The 23,341-nt window shown below is 36.2% G+C and overlaps 1 protein-coding gene across 3 annotated transcripts in view; it reads right to left on the reverse strand.

The window, feature by feature from the left end:
* SLC16A10 (solute carrier family 16 member 10) overlaps positions 1-23,341 on the reverse strand; it is a 77,274-nt gene that overhangs the window by 19,855 nt on the left and 34,078 nt on the right. For all 3 annotated transcript variants that reach the window (XM_054197322.1, XM_054197320.1, XM_054197321.1), the window contains 2 exons: positions 15,152-15,296; positions 11,279-11,717 (listed from right to left, as the gene is read on the reverse strand). In XM_054197322.1, the coding sequence (XP_054053297.1) occupies positions 11,279-11,717; positions 15,152-15,296 (584 nt within the window). The remainder of the gene's footprint in view (positions 1-11,278; positions 11,718-15,151; positions 15,297-23,341) is intronic.

Genomic DNA, 23,341 nt, shown 5'->3' on the forward strand with positions numbered 1-23,341 from the left:
AGGAAGATGACAAAGGCAAAGAGAAACATTGGGAGCTGGACTAAGATCAGAATGAAAATAAGTGTTTATTTATATCAGTGAAAGTAATTAGCCAGGAACAAAAATCTTTTACAGAAGGATGGATTTCCATTTTACAAAATAATGCTGTTACCTCAAGTAAGATTTTCAACTCACTAGTAGAATCTGGTAGATTACCAGAAAAGATTGTACAACTCATTTGTGTTAAAAGCAGCTCATTACAATAGCCCCTTCTAAAATTTACAAACATAAAGATTGTGTTTCTTACCTATCTTGAAGAACAACACAATAAGCAACTAACTGGGAATTAATTGGTTAGTAAAATAGGGATGGATTCATCTACCTACATGTTACAATGCTACTGTCATCTTCTAAGAGCGGTTGCTTCCTTACTCCACAAGAGAATTTGTGTTACTTGTGTTACAAGTCTCTATCTTGTGATAGATAGATCAAGACTCCTTCAAACCATAGGACTTAGGCGAGTAAAATCAAAACACAGAATCTCAAACCTTTATTCAGCTGCCACATAATTCTGAGGGCATCCATAACATTTCAGTATTAGACATCTACTTGTGGACATGGTCATAATCACCTCATCTTTCACAGAGCTGGGTGAAGTGCCTGTCTCATTCCACTGGGAAACACAGAAGAAAGCTCTTGAAAGAGTCTTAATTCTAGATGGAAGTCCCAAGTACACTGGCAAATCTCTACCAGATCAGGGCCCAGAGAAATTGAATCACGTAGTCATATTTCATTTAAAACACAACAAAAAGATGATGATGATGATCGTCTCCCCTCCTCATACAGATATATATAGCCCTTACTCAGGATACAGACATTTACGTTCAGTTTTCTTTCCTGCCTGGAGCAATCCAAAACCACCTCTCCCTTTTCCTAGGAAATATTCCACTCCATAGTAATGACAAACTTTAACTGAATCATCAGAAAAGAACCTGAGAAATAGCTCACAGCCTGAAAATTCAGAACACATGGAAAATAATTTACAACTCCGAACAGGATTTAAAGAGCAAAGAGGGTTTCTATGCAGCTCTTCTTGGAGCAGAAACTGTACACAAAAGCTGCTCTGTGTATGAATGAAGGAAGGTTCTTCACATAATTTTGGTGATTAGTTTTCTTTACTCTGTATGAGGATAGCAGGAAAAAACATCAACTGTGATCTCAGGCTTCTGGGCACTCGTGGAGCTTCAAGAGTTTAGTTTAGGTCAAGATGCTTCAAGCATCCAAAAAGAGGATGCTGACTTTATCATTAACATACCATTCTCAAAAACAAAAAAAAAAAGAGAATACACTTTTACACTTTATAATTCAATCTGACTTTGAACTATATGCACTGTTTGCTATTAGAAGAGTTTGTATTACGCAAGAGTACATTAACTAGTGTGTTGTTAGAGACTAACACAAAGGAAATCATATTGTAACTCAGACCTTTCAATCTGCTACTGCGGCGCAGACCTGAGGAAGACTGCTTTGCTCTTTATCCTTCAACATCATCTTATTGCTTACACCTGAGTATACCTACTACCTAAAATATTTTTTGTAATCTTTCATTCACTTTTACTTCTAAAAAAATATTTGTTTTATTTTTTTCAGTTTCTATTCTTTCTGTACTTATGATTTTTATTCTTATCCAGTACTTATTTGGAAAATATAGTTTAAATATGCTTTCATAACAATTACAAGTATAAAGTAGGAAATAATTTATTTCTTTTCCCACCACCCCACTCAATGTCAAAAGTGGATAATCTAGCTAAGAATAAATACTGCCAGATGAATACTGGGAAAGAAGTCGGTGCACAGGATAACTACAGAAGTGGATAAAGGGGGAAAATTTCACTAACCTGGGCAAACTGCAGCAGATGTTGAGATCTGAAGGGAGATAAATGCAAAGATTAGAAAAGCAAGTAAAGCATGGGAAGCCACTGAAGAGTTGGGGTCTCAGAGATATCTGTTTAATTACATCAGACCTTTATAAACCAGTGCCTTGTTAGTCTCCCATTGGAGACAGAAACATGGTAGATTAAGTGGATGAGAAAGGTAATAGTGCTAAAATTGACAGCTATACCTGCAGTTTTAACTTTTTTAGATTATCTACAGTGTAGAAAAATATCAGTTTGACACACAGTTATCTGTTAGTACTGGACATAATTTAAAAGATACTATCCTATCATTACAAAATGGACTAACAGCAGATTCTGGGAAATAAAGACATAGTAAGCTTCAGACAAATGACTGATGTAGGAGATATGAAGAAATGAACACGTTTCTTAAACAGCAACCCATAAAAGCAGGTGAATGTAGTGGTGGAGGCTGATTTTTTTTCAGTTCGAGTAAAAAAAATCCAGACGTACCATTAATATTAAATATTATTTTACACATTTTAAAAGTAGCATATTTATGATGATACAAGTGGTTCACAAAAGAGAGACAGTACTTACCTTACAAGAACTGAATTTTTTCAAGATATGCTATGTGTATGCACTTTACTGTGGATATGCATGTGTTATATATGTTTAAGTTTAGAGTTTTTGAGTTATGAGAGTCCATACAGTACACATACCTTTCATCATGCTTTGCACTCAGACATAAAGGACAGCAATTATATCTGTGTTTCTGTTTGCCTCCACTGTGGAATGCAGGGCATAGGATTTGAAGGCAGGAGAGGTGCAAGATTAGGACTATACACGCAGAACGCACAACCTGAAGAGCTTCACGTATTGCAAGGTATGTAATTCCTTTCTACTATAGCTCCTTCAGCAGATGCATGTGCATCCACAGAGAATGCAAAGCAACTACCACTGTCTATGAGAATAACCACTCTTGCAAGGACAGCAACATCGGTTTCTCAAATGAGGAGTCTAGTCTAGAGACGCCACACCTGACAATATTTAAGGAACACAACATCAGTAGGTGAGGCTTGAAAACATACAAAAATATTTGTAAGCCGTGTTATGGATGATGACTAGGGTCTTGTTGGGCAGCACGTCAACTATAGCAATGAGATTCATCCTGACTATCCTATAGCTTCTCCCAATACACCAGCTCAGATCTGCTTAGAGAAGCTTGGGTGGTTTCTATACCCTTCATATTTTCCAGTATAATTCTTCTTAATGACCCAAAGCTTTTGCTTGGGGAGGGCACAGTTTACAAGTGGAACATGGCTATTTTTCTCAATGGGCAGAATAGAGAGACTGTTTTGTCCTGAATAAATCAGACCTTTCAGAAACTGAGTGTATGGAAGTGAACACAGTTTTTAAAGTACATAGCAAGAATTTCACATAAGTTCCTAGAAAAACTGTGGATACCGAGGATCTGATGAGAGCTTGGCTCTTTATTTCTCCAAGTTAATTGCACAGGAACACAGTTTTTGTTGGCACATGTTCTAGGGGGCAAAAGTTCAAATACTGAATTTGCACAGCAGAATCTGATCTCTTATTAACAAAAACAAAGCACATCACTGATACAGAGTGAAAAATGGGTAGAGAAAAGTCAAAATAGCTGGCTGGTAAAGAACAGAGCTGAAGGACAAATCATCCTGGTTCAATTTAAGGCAGTCCAAGGTGATAAAACAGTTAAATTACATGAAGGCAAGGATCTTACACCGCAAGCAGGGAAACAGGGGGGTAATCAAATCTGGCAACAAAAACCTGCATCATCTATAATCCATATCAGCAGGTCCTTCTGTTCATTATGTTGTTTCTAAAGTGAAAAAAAGACTTTTCTTAGCCAAAGAACAGGAATGATATGGATGTTCCAGCAAAACATAGGAAGTATAGACCAGCAGACAGCACTTTTTGCCCAAGGACAGACTATGTGGGCACAGCTCTAGACCCAGCAACATCAAAGTAATAAACAGAGAATATCTGGAGCCAGACTAAGCCATGCAGAGGACAGACTAACATTTTTCTGAGCTTTCTGATTTGGTGATGCATCCTATAAAGATAAGTTTGTTTATATGCATCAAAAAGTTCGTATGACTAATAAGAACAGAGATTCCAACCATCTCCATGTCCCTCCCAGGAATAAAAGTGTGTCTTGTTAGGATGCTGAACATTTTGAACGCAGTTTAGCTTCCATCTGAGAAGCAGACTCCCTAAATGATTTAGCCTTTAAGTGCCCATCATCTGTTCTGATGAGATATATCCAAACACATTACTTTAAAGCTTCCCTATACAGCAGAAGGACCACAACCTTCTCTCTGATAACAGAAGGTACAATTGCAGTATTGACTATAGCTATCTTTAAGTCCAGAGATTGTCTGGAGAACAGATTCATGAGTTCTGAAAGACAGCTTACAATTAGAGGGCACTGTATCTGTCACTAAAACCAGTGAGCTTCGCCCAATGAATTAGTTGCCCTGGATGTCAGAAGGTGATCCACCCCAGACACCTACTAAACTTTTCTAGAATTTAAAGAAGGCAGAAGCATATATATATATATATATATATATATATAAAAATACCTGCCCGTGGAGAACAGGCCAACCTTCAGCAGCCCATATGTGATCACAGATGTAGCCTGACATGTGGCACAATGTACATTTTCAGTCGTGTTTTGATCTGCAAGCCTGAACAGGCTCTAGAACTTACTGCACGAGACATACGCCCTTGCAAATGTGGAAACCAAAGAGGCCACCATAACCTTCATTATGCAAGGTTTGACTTCCAAGGGTTTAAAAAAAACCCTACTGAGCTCTTTGATCAGGTCTCTAAATATTTCACCACTAAATATTTTCTGTAGAAAAGATCTGTCTGTATTAGTCAGCTACCTCAAAGACCTTGGTTAAAATCCTCAAAGCTGTCAATAATTCAAATGACAAAGGCCCTGGTATTGTTAATGGTTTTGACCTAACACAAACTAAGGAACTTCACACATGTGGTAATACAATGGAAATGTTGAATTCCGAAAATTAAGACAGAAGAACCAATCTCTCAGTTACATTTAACTTCAGTTTGCCGATGAACAGGTTTCTCCAAACCTATTATTTTTTGGAAATGAAAGTGAGTAATTTCCTGTTTCCCAGGAAACTTCCTATTGTAAAAGACACCATTGGAAGGACAGCTGAAAGACCACGGAAGGTAATGAATAGGAAGTTAACTGAACTGGAAGGATCATCCAGATGAAAGAGAGCCCAAGATGACTACCCAAGATGTTGGGTAATGACATCAAAACAGGCCAAGTAGTCTCCAAAAGGAAACACAGTAAGGTACTCGATCTGTCACAGCTGGTTGTGAACTGAGCAGAGCAGGGGATTACTGGCCTGGTAAGAATGCTTTGTCATCACTGGCACTTCTTCCCAGCCATTCCTAAGGTCTATAAAAAGAGAAGGCAGCTAAACTGATTACCTTCATGCAACATACAATACCATGGGGAGCAAAGAATCTCCTCTGAATTCTTCCAAACACAATGTATTCCTGGTTTTCATACCACAAAGCACAGCATCACAGAGGACATATACACCACCTTACATGTTTATTTCCCCAGTGAAATACTGCTACACAGTGTCCACTGCTGGCAGACAGGCTTATTTAGAGGCTAAACCTCCACTTCATTGTTACAAAATTTCCCCAAGAATCTGAAAAGGCAATTTACCAGAGCCAGCAAATCTGGTATTCTCAAATAAGATGCCAGCAGAGCCACTTTTACTTTTCATTGTGAGATGCATTTTCTTTTCCAATACAGTTGATGAAAATCTTCGAGCAGAGTCCCAGGTGATGCTTTGTTTCTCAGTGCCAGTTTCTAGAATCTGAGGCACCATCTACCTATTTTTTCCAAACGTTAAGTCTGCAGTCTCACTTCCCTGTTTCCTTAGAGGTCCAGCTGAACCTATTCCTGGCATGTGCAGATTCAGAGAAGCAATGAGACACTGAATCTTCAGTATCTATTTATGGAGGAGAATAAATCCAGTATTTAAATCTGTCTCCCAAGACAGATTCTCCCAAGGAAGTTGTTGGAAAAAGTCGCCAGGCACACCCCATTTTTTCATATCTTAAGGATGAAGCACACAGACACAGAACACATGCACTCCACATAGCTACTGCTAAACCAAAAATCTCTACATATGCAACTATGTACCCATCATGGAATATGAACATGGATAAACATCAAAAGAAGTCAGATTTACACAGTAAATTAAGAAATAGGCAGCAAAGCAGGGTGAGAAATATTGAAATCTATTTTTTCTGAACTATTCTGAAGTTTTAAGAGTACAGTCAGTGTTATGGTAACTTTCACATTGCTTATCAATTAATGGGTAGTTTGTATACAACCATATTTAAACGATAAGCTTAATTTTCAAATAGATCTAGCCATTCTTTAAGAGTATGTGGTTTCTTTAAAAAAGAAGATTTAGACTTAGAAAGGTAAACTTTATCAACACACATTTTTATTGTGTTGGTCTAATTGACCTAACAAGCTCATAAGAATTAAGGATTTATGATTCTGATTAAGTACATACTTTTTTAAAGGATAAGAGACCAGCACTAAATGCTTAACATTATACCGATTCCTGAAAAACAGAAGTTCTCTGTTTATTAGAAGAACAAGCACAGGACAAGTCGCACAGAGACAAGGTATACTTTCTTTCAAATACACTTAAACATTTCCTTGTGAGATAGTACTTATTAAAAACAACTTGAAAAGAGTGTTTTGCATATATCTGACAGATTTCTGTTGTGAACTCACAATTCAAACCTGAATTTTTATTTGGCCATTTGCATATTTCAGAGAGACATCAAAAGAAAAAACTCTCAATCACTGCAGTTTAGACTGTTTTGAAAATTGAGAGGAAAAATGAATGTTTGATTTAGTAATCCTATGAATTATCAGTTTGCTCTTCAACAATCTGAATTTAAAAAGTGTATAATACAATTAAGTCAAAACCTATTTATAGTATTTCTCCCAACGCAATTCCCCCAAATCACATGGAATGGAACACGTACTAATGGAATTTGGGACCAATTAAACTGGGATAAGAAAAGCTCTCCCTTTTCGGTCCGCCCTTGCAAGAGCCAAAAGGAATATGATGCCTATTTTACATGCAGCTGATATCTACCAGTCAGGGACTGGTAATTCTTGCCAGCTCCTTGATATGAATCCTATCTAGCATGCCATATAATTAATTTGTTGATTTGTTTAATATTAGCCAGAGTCTAGTTCACAAGCAGGTTATTTTCTGTGGTTTATCAAGCTTTTACTCTTATCTAGCAAATACAGTGCAGCTGGTTAAAATTCCAAAGACCTGGCTGGTTCTATTATTTCAAAGCCCAAAATGAGCTTTTATTTCCTACTCCAAGTTTCACAATATGCATCTTCGCTTTCAATACACTTCAGAAAACACAAGAGACACAAACAGAATGGCCTCAGGAGCACTCAGAGACCCTGCCTGGGACCTTAGGAGCTCCTCCACTGTGCCAAGCTGGCAGACAGCAGTTGGGGTGCAGTGACTGGAGCACACCAAGTCTGCAACCTCCAGTTACCATGGACCCAAGTGGTGACACACAGCAACCCTAACCAGTAGGGCCTGTGATATCTGTGTTTCATCATATGGTCAAGAGCACCCACCACTCTGGCAGAAGCTGCATTTCCAGGTAGGAAAAATGGGACTTGATAAGTACAGGAACCAGATCCGAGGGCTAAGAGTTGTGGGCATAAGGCTCCATGTATAAGTGGTTTTTTTTTCTTAGGGCACTTGCAACCAGCATCCCATTCTAGCAGTCTGGCTATTAGTCCAAGTATCATATCCCTTTTCCAGTATTGCTACAATTTTAAAAATGCAATGAATAATGGAACAATAGTAATTTTCATTTGCAAAAGCTGAGGAAAGTAATCCCTGGTTTGGTAGATGTATCAGCAAAAAGTTTTGGGTTTTTTTCTTATAGCCTTTGACTTATCTGGAATTGCATATTTTTATGTACTTCCAGAAGTACATGAAAATGTGGGGGTTTTTTATCAAAGCAGACAAAACTAGGATAAGAGAGTCCAGAGCTATCTACTGGAGTTAAAGTATCTGTGTTGAAGGGCAGAATCCATGCTGTTCTTTCATGAACACTGATCTATGCACTTCCTCAAATACAGATCTACAGAGACCTTTCTAAGGTTTTAAATAATCCCCCCAGCATACATCATTGCCCACCAGCAATTAATGCTATGGTTCTTCACTTATGCATATTTTCTAAAAAGAAATACTTCTTTCAGTTGAAAAGATTTCCCCTTCTTTTTGAAATTATTACATTTGAGTTAGAGGGATGAGCGTTTGCTTCGTTCTAGAAGTAAACCTAAATCCTTGAATGAGTTTAGGTTTACGTAAAATTAATTACATAAGTGGTGCATTTAGCTGCAAGAACACTTCATTCTTTAAGCTCCAAGCAGCAAGTTTATTGTTAGTTCTACGACTTTATCCTCCAACCCAGTGATTCGAACTCCAGCTTTCTGTCAAAGATTTCTGCTACTGAGTATGTATCCATCCTTGGTAATCACATACAAAAGAATTATAAAATAATCTTAAATATATTATCTGCAGGTATTAAACTCTTTTCATCCTGATCACTTATCCAAGACTGAAGGTTAGAAAAATCTTACATGTTCTGGAAGGGGAAATACTGCTATTTATGAAATTCAAGTTTTAATTTTCCATTTCAACATTAGTAAAGCTAGGGATTATTATATTAAACTATTTGTATGTCACGCTTTCTGAAAGATTAGTGAGCATTTACATAGTACTTAATGAGCCATACATATAAGCAAACAGAAATCTGACCTTAATGGTACCCACATAGTTTCTTATCAGTCTAAATAAACACATGAAATTTTATTCCAATTCATGCTGTTTCTTACCATCCCTAAAACACTCACTGATCAAAATTTGGTTTAGGCTTTAAGAATTTCAGAGTATGGTCAAGATTCCTGAGTATGTAACACAAGTTAAGTAGTACCCTGATCCTCCATGGATTCTTTGTGTATATTGAAAGGTACCTAAATTAAGTTTTGGATAGAAATCTGAATAATAACCAGATATTTTAAAAAATTAAAGAAAAAATATCAAGCTATTTTCCATTTAATAATGCTAACTGCAAAGCTAAGAATGAAAGCTGTTTCTTGTTTAGAATGGTTTTATTTAAAACTAGTGGGAACTTACTATACATTGTTTAAGAAGATTTTCCTCTCTGGTTTACAGGAGGACCAGAGAATTACACAGTAAAATTGAGTATTTAGAGACAAGTAAATTAAAACAAAAACTTGTGGGTTTCAGGAAGGGGTTTTGATAATAAGCCTTATCAGTGAAGAGCTCCTAAGAGCTGGTAAAGCTTCCCCCTCTCAAAAGCGGCATACAAAGCAAACTGACTACCATTGAAGATATTATGTTACAAATAGTTAAGCTTCATGGTTCCTCTGAATCTCTGAGCAAGAAAGAAAGCTGGAATTTAAATCTCTTCCTATAATTTTGAGGTAATCTTTAAAATATTACATTCTAACTGTACTTTGGAATGGTTTTATAGTGTTATCAAACATTATATTAGAAACAGCCTTGATCAAGTTGTCTTCATGTACTGGAGCTGTATTTCACAATAAGAATTTGTGCCAATCTGATATTTGGGGGGGGGGGGGGGGGGGGGGGGGGAAGCACACTACAAAAATATATAATACTAAAAAAGGTACAATGGGTTTTGTCCTCTACAAGTTGACCAGGAGCTTTAGTCCAATCTAGAAATAAGAAGCATTCATACAAGCACTTTGGTAAAAAAATTACAAGCTTTTTGTTAAATAAATGTATTTTAGAGGTTCTGTGTGACTGAGTATATAGCCTTGATCTTCACTTCTTTGCAAGTATTAATGATTATTTACAATCTATCCAATAGATTTCTCTAAAACACTTCCCCTGCACTCTGAACACTTCTATTTCAAAACATCTTTACAAAACTTATGGGGAAACAGCGTAAGATGTCACAATAGCCTACTCATCCGATTATATTGTCCTTTGAAATAGTCTAATTCTGAGTGTTATAGAATAAGATCTACATGATTAAAAACTAAGTAACAAGAGCTAGCCATGAATAAAAGTCAGTTTACAGCTGCTCAAAAACAAACCAGCCGCCACCTTAGGTAATTTTTAAAATAAATTTCTGACGCTGAGTCAGTAGTCTAACCAGTGTATTACCAGAAAGCAGTGACACCACTTGCTATATTGCATACAAACCCATGGGCTTTTAAGGAGTTGAAGATTTTTGACAGAATTCCGGACATTTATTATCATTAATCTTACTGTTCTTTCATGGGTTAATAATGAAAACAGAAGGATCATGTTAATATTTATAGTAGGTACTAGTTCTGCTAGTCCATGCCTTTTGTCAAATACTCTTGAATATGAGGATGTGTAATGGTCTAAATAGAGGACTCCATTGCAGGTTCTGGACTTTTTTCCCCCCTTTCTCTTTTAAGCATTTTGGTTTGCACCACTTCAGTTTAGACAGCACCACCAGGAAGCCATTCAAAAACAATTCACCATTTAAGCAGTGCAATGAGTGCCAGCCAGATAACATTTTATGTAATGCATCTCCCAGTTGCATCAGAATTTCTTAGATTAACAGCGTACTATGGAAAAAAAAATATTCTGTAGGGAAAAAAATTAACTTTAGTACATGTATAAAAATTGTCCGATTTGCAGCTTCCCCATCATCAGAAGCTAAAGCTCTATCAGTTACTACAGACAGCAATAAAAACCAGCTGAACTGGCAACTAGAAGCACCAGATAACAGGAAATTCCAAGTATTTTGCTTTTAATAAATCTGGAAAATGGTCAATAAAATATACTGTAAAAACACGCGTTTTAACAAACATACCTCAATTTAAAGGAACAAAAATTATATGTTTTATGTGTTTTCTGTCATTTACTCCTTCCATTATTGCTCTGAAATGCACAAGTATCATTGGCAATGTACGCAGCCGAGTACCAAAATAAAGAATTCTCTTCGGAATAGTACAGAATACTTTTCAAATGTCTCTTTTCATGGTTAAAGTATTTTAAACCTTTGAGAACAAGGAACTAAAATTTTAAGTGACTCAACTAATAGTTCTGATTAGAGCCCAGGAATCTCTTATGATCACAAATAATGATTTCAAGTTCCTCCCCAACACAAATTGCGCTTTAAATATTGCTATCACCTATCATTTTCTTACTCCATAACACAAAGGGAAATAGCTGTAGTTTTAAACACATCGTATGCAGGAAGAAACATGCACTTACCAAATGAACATAAGGCACAAAGTATCCAAAAAGTGCAGCTGGGATCCCAAAAGCCCAGATTCGGTAACTGAGAACTTTGAAAACGGAGAAATTGCAAATCTTTTTTTCAGGAGGAAATCTGAACTTTCCCTTCTTTCCTCCCTCCTTGTCTTTGGCATTGGAAATAAGGGGTTTGTACGTAAAGCCAGCCAGGAACAAAATAAACATAAGGATGCACAGGACCCGCAAGGTGTTGTATAGGCCAACAGAATCGATCAAAACTCTCAAGAGGAAGGGCAGTGACACGGTGAACAAGCTGCTGCCTGCAGTGACAATGCCATTCACCAGTCCAAGGCGTTGCTTGAAATACTGCCCGAGAATGACCAAGGATGGCTGGTACGCAAATGAGCACCCACAGGCAAATAAGATTCCGTAAGTGAAATATAGAGGTTCAATGGTGCTATATCAAAAGAAAAAAGAAAAAATCATTAGTGTTTTGTACACCACTGCATGCTCACATTCACCTACCATATACAAGACAGTTTTTCAATGAACTGACTTATTTACAGAAGTGAGTTAAGAGTTTTTATGTACTTATAGTTGAAATAAACTGTCAGCTTAATTCAGCAGTTATTCTATTTTCTTCCACTGAAAATTTCATAGAATTCAGTGAACAGGTAAAAAGGCAAAAATATACTTAAGCAAAATAATTCTACACAGTCTGACTAAAAGAAAGTTTTAAAGTTATTGTCTGGGTGAATTAGCCAAATATAAGTTCAAACATTGCCAGGATTTTGGTTTTTCCATTTCCAAAGAAAATTATATAGTGTTGATTTACACATTTCTTCACTGTGCTAGCAAGTTCAAACAAAAGACTGAACACGCATCGTGAGCCCAGAAAAATCAACTATTTATATAGTTTATTATGAAAACACAATAGCAAAAGTAGTAATCCTTAGCAATGAAAAATAAAACATAAAAATACTGTCAAGTTTGAGTAATATACATTATTGGCAAATTATAGACTTTTTAGGTATTAATTTTTTTAGACAAATAATCCTTTTTTATTAAATATACTAAATACAGTGTTTTGATCCAGATATTGGATATGCTAAGAAAGAAACAGGAAAAAACCATTAAAGAATGAAATGTTTCAGCTCATATTAAGGAGGATCGTCATCACAAGGTTCTCCACCATTACCATCTACTATACAACTGAAAAGAAGCAGAGCCATCATATTAGATCACAGGCAGACATGACGTTAAAAGGTGCTTGTGCATGAAACCTTAACAGTATGAAGTAAAAGTGTTAGTATAATTAAATTAATATTACAGTATTAATAAGCCAAAGGAAACATTTTTTTCATTTAGATGAAGGAAGCAATGTGTGAGAAACGTTTTTATACAAGATTTCTGAGGTGGCACGTCATGATTCATTTAATTATTTTTTTTAAATACTATGTTTTCAATGAACCATGGACTTTTTTCTATCAGCTACCACCTGCTTTTAAAGCAGTTATAGAAAAACATTTAACCTGTTAGCCAATATATTAACTTTTTTTTTTAAGGAGTATGAATGCTTTATGTAGTGCTTTTCATCATAGGATGTTACCTGCCAGCCATGTTACCAAAACAGACTCCACAAACTTCCCATGCAATTACAGAAATTCCTAGAAAATACTATTTGACTAACAAAGGTCTAACACCAGGAACTCTGGTTTTGTATATTATTGTGAAAAAGAATATTTACATAACACAATATTGTTGTTTTCTACATTAAACTATCAACTTCTAAAACTGATGATACACAACTTAAGCCAGCAGAAACAACATAAGGGGGAAAAGACTGATTACCTTTATCAATGGAAAATAACCAGGAAAAATAAAAACAGAAGCTATAAAATGAAAGGAGGAACACAATACAGTAAGGACAGAGAACTTCTGCTTCCATCTGTAGATTCATTCAAAGAGTTTGCAGCATGACATACATAGTAAAATATTTTCCTGTATTACAAATACTCTTACATCTCAGGTTCCTAAGAGATAAAATTTATATTAAGACGTCAATATGCAACAAAAGCACTAAATCATATTCACATTTATCTACTATACAATATTTTACTTTTAGAACATTGACTTCCATATCTGAACTATACTCCCTCAATTAACCGATAACATCATAGGCATAAATCATTCTACTGTAAGCAACATAATGAAACACCCAAGAATGCACATTAACATGGCATGTACTCTAACAAGAATTCACCTCTCCTCTCAAAGTGCTCCTCAAATTCTAAAACAAAATTCAAATAAGCTAAAATATCTTTAAAACCTTTGCAAAATAACTTCCTTTTGCATGCCTCTTCTGTGCCCTTGTTCCATTGGATACCAGGGAAACACATGGATGATAGCATTTTATTCAACAGAAGAAAACAACTTTCCTTTATCAAGAGGTTTAATTTAAAATAATGAGACTGTTTTCATATTCATCTCTTAACACACTACTGAGAAGCAAGAATGAAGACAGACCTTTCCAAGATGCATTCTTATAGTTTCTACCTCACCTGTGGTAATAAGCCTCTTAAAACATATCACGAGGTGGGTTTTTCTTTGGTCAGTTTAATAAACTAATTAAGTAAAATATTTGTACTTGGATTAAACAAAAAAATAAAACCAAAATCAGAAACTTGCTCAAGTTACAAGAAAACAAAGCTTTCTTTCTCCCATAGCCATTCCAAGAATAAATATAAACAGCAGTCTCAAGAACCTAAAACAGAACTATTTTTCTTCTCATCCAGTAAATTTGTGGATGTTTTCACATTAGGGGACGTATGCCCAAACTAGACACTAGCACAGGCATAGTGCCACACAGCGAGGATATTCATCTATACAGATCACAGCCCGCTCACATCTATCTGGTTCAGACAATACAGACATAGAAAGCACATTTTCACAAGCCTGTCTGTAGAGATATATTTTCATCTATGCAGAGAACTTCTGAATTTTGCTTTTGATTGTTCCTGTACTTATTCTGCTAAGGGTGGGGAAAAAAAGCAGACTGAGAACTAGAGGTAATTGTGGCTTATTTTCCTGCTACTTCTTACCCTATCTTCACTAACCAATTTCTGCTGATGACTAGATAAGTGAGTACAGTTCCTGTTTCCTCATGTTTTACTGGGCACATCCAACAAATCAGCCGCTCTTGAACTTCTTAGGATTTATTCTGCAAAAGTTATAGAAACGTACAAAATGAAGTGTAATCTGGAGAGAAGTACTGTCCAAGTTTTTTCAATAACACAAGGAAGAATGGAGATTTTCTTAGCAAGGCAAATAAGCCCTGTGTATGTCATTATGCCAAGGTTTTCACTATTCTGTGTTTGGCAATTTGACCAGTAAGAATAGAAAACATCAAGTTTTACTAGAACGTTAGGACCTGCCTGGAGGTCCTAGTGCGTATTTATCAACATCAAAACAGTGTTTTAAAAGCAAATTGAGGGGATGGGGTCGGGGGGGAAGACAGAAACAATGTTTATGTACCTGATAAAACACAGAATACATCAAGCAAACATACGAGTTTATCCAGGACAAGACTATTGATATTATAGTGTTAGTCTTACTGTTGATACATTTATACATAGCAGTTCCAGTTAAATAGGGAGTGCCATTATGAAGTTATATTGTATTTTTAAAATTACGTTTGAAGTTGAGAGTACCACTTGGAGTTTTCACAAGTCATAGTTTGAAATACAAAGACAAAAACAAATAAAACAAGATTTCTACTCTAAAAGAGAAAATAGCACTGCTTACTCCTTCATATTCTGTTGCTAGGATCAGCATTACCTCTACACCGTAAAACTGATAAAATACTTCAAATGTAAAGAAAAAAAATTTTACCTTACAAAAGAACTTGAGAGGAGTCCAGCAAATCCCACTGCAGCTCCAATAACAGCTACTTTTCGACAACCAAACAGGTCTGTGAATACGCTGACTATTGGAGAACAGAAGAAGACCATCCCCATAGAAAGGGAGCCCACCCATGCTGCAAAATAGAATACAACAGCATTTTAGAAGACCAAGTGATTTAAGCTTTCAGCTAGTATTTGGTTTTGTTCAACAACATAGAATCTTAGATAAAAGCTGGAAACTATTCTAAAAATATTAAATACATTTTTAAACATGGTAAAAAAACTCTGACCAGTTTACATAATCGACTAATCTAGACTTTATCAGCTCAAGGAATGCAATTAGCTACAGAAGTTACTACTTTTACTTTGAAAAAAAAAAAAAAAAACAAAAAAACCCCCACAAACCACGCACAATTATTCCTCCAGTAACTAATCTAGTATTCAAACTGATGACTAGTCCATTAAAGATACCTTTGAGACTCCACATCCATTCTGACATCAACTAGCACTTTCACTTGATTTAATTCTAGACTTTAACAACTTTAAATAGCTAGGTTTGCTGAGAAAAATTAACAGATTTTTAACTTAATTACATAGATCTAGATCATACTGAATATTAATAATGTGTAAACGAACAACAACAGGCTTTTATGCTGTAATATACACATTAGGAATATAGTTTTACTTTAAACTAAAAGCACTTGAGCTAGTACAACCACTTCCATATATAATGGGAAAGTGTCACTACATCTGATACTGTTCTGCTTTACAGACATTGTTAAAACTGTATTTTGTTTATAAATGAGTCTTTAGATCATTAAGATTCAGTTCAGGTGAGTACACTACAGTTTCAACCGCAAGCGTGGTTTTTATTCCAAGTGTACCAAAAATATCTTTGAACCACTTAGGTAGAAGAGATTTTGATTAATTTTAAATTAAAAGTCAACTTTCTGCTTCACTTCATACAGGGGTTCAGATTCACATCATTTACCTGCTATCATCTAATCGTTCTTTCAAACATGCATTACTGGTGTTATACCCAACAGTTCTCCCAGGGCATAAAGATAAATCAAGCTGCTGCAGCACAACAGTTACAACGAATATATTCACGTGGGAAAGTGTCCCCATTTAGTTGGAGAAAAAAAATCGTCTAAATGGGTAATGGAAAAAGCTGCTGATGCAAGATGCATGGTAAAAAATATTTTAACTTCTTTTTGAATTGTACAGAAGATGGAAAGAACTCTTTCAACCCGGAATGGATTTAAATCTGTAACTGCAATTTTGTTTAGATAATCTTTCCTAAAAACAGTTAGATAAACAATTGTGATCTAGTGATAAGGGTAAATAAAATTATCTGGAAAAAAACATAACCAAGACACTTAACGAAGAATATTTGCAAGTATATCTATCAATACCAAGACTTAGAAGTAGCGGTGGTTAAAGCACCAGTGAGCCGTACACACTGATGAAGACCCCATTGTGCAAGGCACTAAAGAAAATAGAGCAAAACAAACAAGCAAACAAAACAAATTGTTTGTTCCAAGACTTTACAATGTAAAGAAAGACAAGAGAACAGATGGCTAGAGAAAAACAGAAATGAGAGTACAAGAAATAAAACCTTTATTTTAGGGCAAACAATGACCTCAATGAACCATGACTGAACTCTTTGGGGTAGGGGGGTGTTATTGGGGGTTTTTGAGCATGTGGTAAATACAATGGAGTTTCAGGGCAAAGTCTGAAGAGTGAGGTACTTTTATGGGGTTTTCCTGCATTTCCAGGGTATAACTATCCCAGACAAGATAGCCCTGCCAGCCTCGCACCTCTGCAGCAGAAACATGAGCTGTATGAAGGCAGAACATAAGAGACTAGGAAGAACAAGGCCCCTGTGATACTGACTGAAAGGCAGAGACCAAATTTATGAAGGGTCTGTCCCTTCTCTTCCTCTAAAGTCAAAGAAGGCTCAAATGCAAGGGATGACTTAGAGATCTGTCCCATTTTACAGCTCAGATGGCTCCTGATGCTGCAAAACAACATTATACCTACTACAATTTGTAGGCCGAAGTCAGAGAGAGTAAATGCTCTCACACAGTCTGGAGACCGGCCAGTTGCAAAGCTTCTAAGATATTCAACTTCTACAAGACTCCTCGTCTTTTTACTCATTTTCCCTGGAATTAACTATATAGAGCCTGCAGTTCTACTGGCCAGAGAGCCTGCAAACACTAGGACCATGGCTTCCTGTCACCCCCTCAAATAAATGGTAGCTCCATAACCATGAACAGTCCCCCAGCATCTCTGCATGACTTGGAGAGCAGCATTAAGAATCACAGACTACCTGTAACACCTTGGGTATCTGCAAGGCCAAGAGAAAAGGCAGCCAAGTATTGAGAAGTGGGTATTACAAGACTCATTTCACCAGATTCATGGTGGTATGAAGGTACCAAGGAATGGTTGAACCTCCTGCCAGCTTTCCGGCCTAGGTACAAGAAGGCACAAAGGCAACTGTGACACTAGACAAGACCACCAGAGATTACTGGTTATGAGAATCCAATCTCACAGGGGCAGGTACACGCAACCCATTCATGGGAACAAGCAGGTAAAGAAACTGGGCAACTGAAAGCTTAAGTAGCTTGCATAAAGTCACAGACTAAGTTACTTCAGAGCCACAGATACAAGTCCAGCAGTCCCAGTTTCCAGTTAGCACAGGCTGTGATTAGTATTAGTATTCTTCTTAGCGAAATCAAATAGTTTACAGTACCTTTTTAGTGGCTTATACAACTAATAAAATAATTGGAATATAAAAGCCTGAAGTGAAAACATTCAGCTCAAATTACATTCAGTTAACAAGATGCTGTCTCTTCAAGCTTCCAGATGCTAATGAAAGAAGCAATACCTTTCTCTCTTTTTGTTACAGCAATGATATGGAAATCCTAAAAGAGAAGAAAGGTTCCCATTGATATTCAACACAACAGACTGTTAAAAGGACAATGGCCTTACCTGAAGCATTTCAGGAGGGCACTGCAATTAAGCTGCAGAAGTGGGAGCCCATGCTGTATCACTTATCTACCTAATGGAAACTGGAGCCCTTTTAACTATATATTATATATTGAAGTTAATATAGAAGGCTCTTGGGTCCTATAGAAATGTAACTTAAAGAGGTGTTGTTGGCATGTTTCGTGAACAGCTTTATTACTTAATGAAAAGAATATTCTTGAAGTTTAGCTTCACACATATGCATAGTTCAAGAAAATGTACTGTATTCATCCTCTGTGAAGAAATATAGTACCAAAAAGAATTGATATGAACAGAACAGCATGTTTATATCATTGGTTTCCTGAAGGCAAATAATTCTTGTTACAATATGTTGAACCTATGAAGAAATTGATGGATATAAAATATAGTCAATAGATCCAAGTAACCTTTTGCTTCGCTCAAGTCTTCAAGCATTCTTACACTTTTTCACTCAGTATGAAAAAGGTACAGTGAATTGTCTTCCACATTTTTTTAAATAGAAATTACAACAACTGTCCCAAATAAGTAAAATGAAAAGTTACAAATGCGGCTTGCCAGGATAATGAGAGCTCTCTAGAGCAGTTATTACATATTAATTAAAACATTTCTCCTCTAGGCTATTGGCTGCTTTCCTGGCCACAAGTTGGCTATATTCCAGAGCTGCTGATTCAGATACTAATACAGCACGTAATTGCTACATATAACCGCATTCATATTCATACACAAAACATTTTGATTGCCATAGAAGAAAAGCTATTTCTACTTAAGGACTTAAGCCTTCCTTAAGGCACTGGAAGTTAAGAATTTGATCCTCAAAACATGTAATTGCAGAATAACCAAATTCCCAAGCTTCCCTAGAAGATGTAACAGAGGTATATAAAAATACCAGACCAGAGATCCTACTGGTAACATCTATACTGAAAATTCTGTTTCTATGCCATTGAATACAGAGATTACAAAAAAAACCCTTTATAATAACTAAAATTATTCTAAATGAATAGAATAATTCTAACTAAATTATTCTAAACATTCTAACTAAAAATGAAAAGTCACAGCTACATGTTCTTTTCTTATCAGTTCACTACAAATGTATGTATTTCAGCTATAGTCTGAGTACATGCTCTCATATTTCTTTAATTACCTCTGCTCAACTATGAAACTATAGTACCTACTCCACAAATATGCTGCCATTTACCCATGAGTTTTTAAAGTCAGTCATATTTTAAAGTGTCTTTCGTCTTCAGCAATAAATACAGTATCTAATATCTGAGTGTTTACAAAATCATTCCCATCCTCACAGATGGATTACATAATCCATATTTATCTAGCAAAGTATGAATCAAGTTGTTAAATGTTTTAGTTCATTCTTTACACTCAAGCACTGCAACTTACAAGACAACAGAAAAGAAAGCATTAATACCACATCACATTGGAATGCTTTATCATGCATAAATTTAAATAAAGGCTACTCATCCATAGCATTCCTCTTTACAATCACAATTTTTCAATGCATTACAACAAGAATCTTATCAGTTTTATCCTCACAAGTGTCTTTCAAGTGGTTGGCTTAACACAGTAATAACACCCTTCATTCTTTAGTGAACTTCAAGGATTTTTTAAGTATCTTCCCCTGAGAATTTTCTGGTTGAGACAGTGAACAAAAAGCTACTGTCTGGACGACAAATGATATGAGGCAAGTGAAGGGAAGATTATTTGAACCGAGGATTCAAAATCAACTCAAAAATATTTTGTTTCCCCACATTAAAAAAAAAATCAGATGTGTGTTGTGCAGCTCATGGAGTAAACCAAGACAACAGTATAATTACAGTTCACTGCATACCTTGCAGAATAATCTGTTTGGCACTACACATACTAAGGCAAAAGCACAGACTGGAAAGTGAGAGCAAGCTTTCTACATTTAATATAACAGATCCTCATGTGCAAAGACCTATAGCTATTGTTTTTAAGCACTTGCAGAATAGACTGGCCAACCATCCCCTAAACTAGTCCCTCTGCTCACTGTCAGACATCCCTCCTAAAAATCAGTTCTCCCACCATCGCATTATGTAACCAGTACAACAGTTCAGGCCACGCTACACTGATAATACTTTTACATACAAACTATAATGATGCTGCATAATGAGAAATTCTTGCGTTAACTCATAATAAGCAGAAAGTACAAAGTCAGAGACAAACTGCTTCACAGTCAGTCTCTTGATTTTCGAGATGGAAATAATACTTCTTATCCTGAAAGTGTGTGAAGTTCTTGTTTTGTGGAAAGTACTCTACAAAGCAGATTTCTAAAAGACAAATTATTTTAAAATAATTGTGTAAAATAAACAATATAGGACAAGTTATATGAATGGCAGATGTTTCAACATGTTTCATTGTCTCACACTGAAAAAGTTTGTGCAGAAGTAGCCTATTACAATAAAATCATAATGCAGAGTTAATGTAACTGCTTAAACAATGGCACTTAGTAACTTCTGAAAGCTCAACTTTAACAACATTTAGGAGGGTTTTCCTCATATTTTATAAAAATACTTGGAGAAAAGGGAAGGACAATATTTACAATATAAAAATCTTCATGCTTCCATTAAGTTATTAGTTATGATTTATGCACGAATAAGGAAGCCCGTATGTACTCTCATAGCCTCAAACCATCAACAGCTGAGGGTCTTCCTAAGCCAGGTGGTTTTTTTCTGTTTTCCTACTAAACAAATTTGGACGTCACTTTCAGTGTATTTATCAATATTCTTGCAACTTCTCCTCCATGAACTTCCATCCTCTCCCGAAACACTTATACATTTTCATCAACTACAACATTTTACAGCAAACTACTCTAACTCAACTATGGGCCACGTGAAGGACTTCCACTTCTATCATGGTTATTTACATACAAAGATATTCTCTTCAGCAAAGCAGAAGATTGGCTTCCGTAAGATCATTTATGAGCGTAGCTTGGGAATTTGAGAGATCCTGTTTTGGAGAAGACAGAAGTGGTTGTTCAAAGTTATTTCTGGAGATAATTTGCTTTTCTCCAGCTAGTATTAATAATTCTTTGCCTACATAATCACATTTACATGGCATTTATTTCTAAGAACAAAAGAATTGCAATACTGTGTAGATCAAAGACTTACTCAGCCCACTATCCTGTTTCTGACCACCACAAAATACTTAGACAAAGAACATTTGAAACAGGGCTAGCATCCTGCAATACTTTTTCCCCTGGCTATGTCCTCCCAACATCCAGCAATGAGCAGCTTAGAAACATCCTAAGCAGAAAGCCATTCTTCAAGAACATTTAGTTACATCAATGTTACTTTGCCTTCGCTACAGTTTACTGTAATCACTTACAGTACTGCTCAGGCATCAGCAACACATAAAAAATAAATTCCCGTTGAACCTGCTCATACATTAATACTCCTGTACTAAATATGAATTGATCATCCCTGCTAAACTTCCTCTTGCAACCTATGATTTTATATGCCTTTATCAGATCTGTTCATACTCATTTCTTCTCCAAAATGAAGTATCTTTTTGACTTACTCTGTCTTTGTATAGAACAAACTTTTCCCTCTTCCCCCTTTACATTAGTCTAATTGTATCATATTGTTTCTGAAACAGGGTAGTCAGAACTGCAGACAGTATTTAATATGGGACAAACAATAAGTTCCTGTGCTAACGTGACTTCCCCCCCCCCCTTATCTTTTTTCTTTTTTTCTTTTTTTTTTTTTTTTTTTTTTTTAAAGTACTGCAACTATTTCAGAGTAAAGATGTTTAGAAAACTAGCCATGACCTTGTTTTCCTGCTAATGGTAATGACTGATGGAGAGGCCATTTTTTTCCAGCATGTATTTGGATTATATTTCTCCCCAGGAGACACATACATACACTGAATTTAATCTGCCGTTTTAATCACTTGGCACTAACACAAGAACTCAGCAAGTCTAACAGTCAGCCACCAACATGCTCATGTATGAGGACAGGCTGCAGGTAAGAAGACCAGCGGCTCAAAAGGAATCTAAATTAGTGCCTCCACATGTCTAACAGGTGATTATTGCAGAATACAGAGATAGTCTTTTCCAGTGGGGCACAGTGACAGGACAAAAAACAACTGAGGCTGCAATAAAGGATATTCCAATCAAATGTTATAAAACAATTTTTCACCATGAAACTAGTCAAACACCAGAATGTGTGGACCAGAAAAGCTGTGTAATTTCCATCCTTAGTTATATTGGAAACTTGACTGGACAACACCGTGAACAACCTGATCAAACTCAGAAGCTCAATGTATTTTTTAACTTGGCTCTGCATTGAGCGAGAGGTGTCGGACCAGATAATCAGAGTCTCTTCCAACTCAAGTTATTCTAAGACACTAATTTATGGAAGAATACTGTTCTAAACTAGATTCTTGAAAAACGAGATTCTGAAGATCATGTTACAGTGTTAGCAGTTCTTCAGGAAAAAAAAAAAAGGCAATATTAGCCTGACCACCAATACCTTGTTTGTGAATCTTTGATGTAAGAACTCCTTCAGGTGGAAAAAAAAAAAAGAATAGAAACATAAGATTAAAAACCCTTTTTCCCCCCCTTAGGAAAAGGGAAGGAGTTGAAGGTATCCTTGAATTCAATTCAAATGGAACTTGACAAGTAGATCTCATGAAACCTGTTGGCATTACAGACGCAAGCTTCATTGCTTAGAACTACTCTATCTCCCTCCTACTGATGCACTTTTTTTAATCAATATTGTTTTATTCTTGTTGCCTGTGCCCAGAAGCACAGGGTTACCCTTTGCCTAAGGCACTCGAGATACATCTTCTTTTATCCACTATTTTTCTTTCTCCAGGGAAAAGCTAGTCACTTCCAAAAGATGGACTTGTTCAACACATGTTAAGTAACCAACAGAACCATTACACCCAGCAAGTATCAGAATACCCTCCCACGTAGGTCAGCCTCCTGGAAATTGCCAGCCCTATTTTTATCCAACCTATCGCTACTCTAAGGAGACGTCAAATGCCTTGTGCTACACATGCCTTGCTTACACACACCTGTGAAAATTGTTTCAGAGATTGCTCAGTAGCTTCTCATGAGTTCTGAGCAATTTCATTAGTTGTGGGCACAAATGGGAGAATAACTGACTTTCCACACAGTTGTTTCCATTACTAAGCA

Source organism: Rissa tridactyla, chromosome 3 (genome assembly GCF_028500815.1).
Source record: "Rissa tridactyla isolate bRisTri1 chromosome 3, bRisTri1.patW.cur.20221130, whole genome shotgun sequence".
Lineage (NCBI taxonomy): Eukaryota > Metazoa > Chordata > Aves > Charadriiformes > Laridae > Rissa > Rissa tridactyla.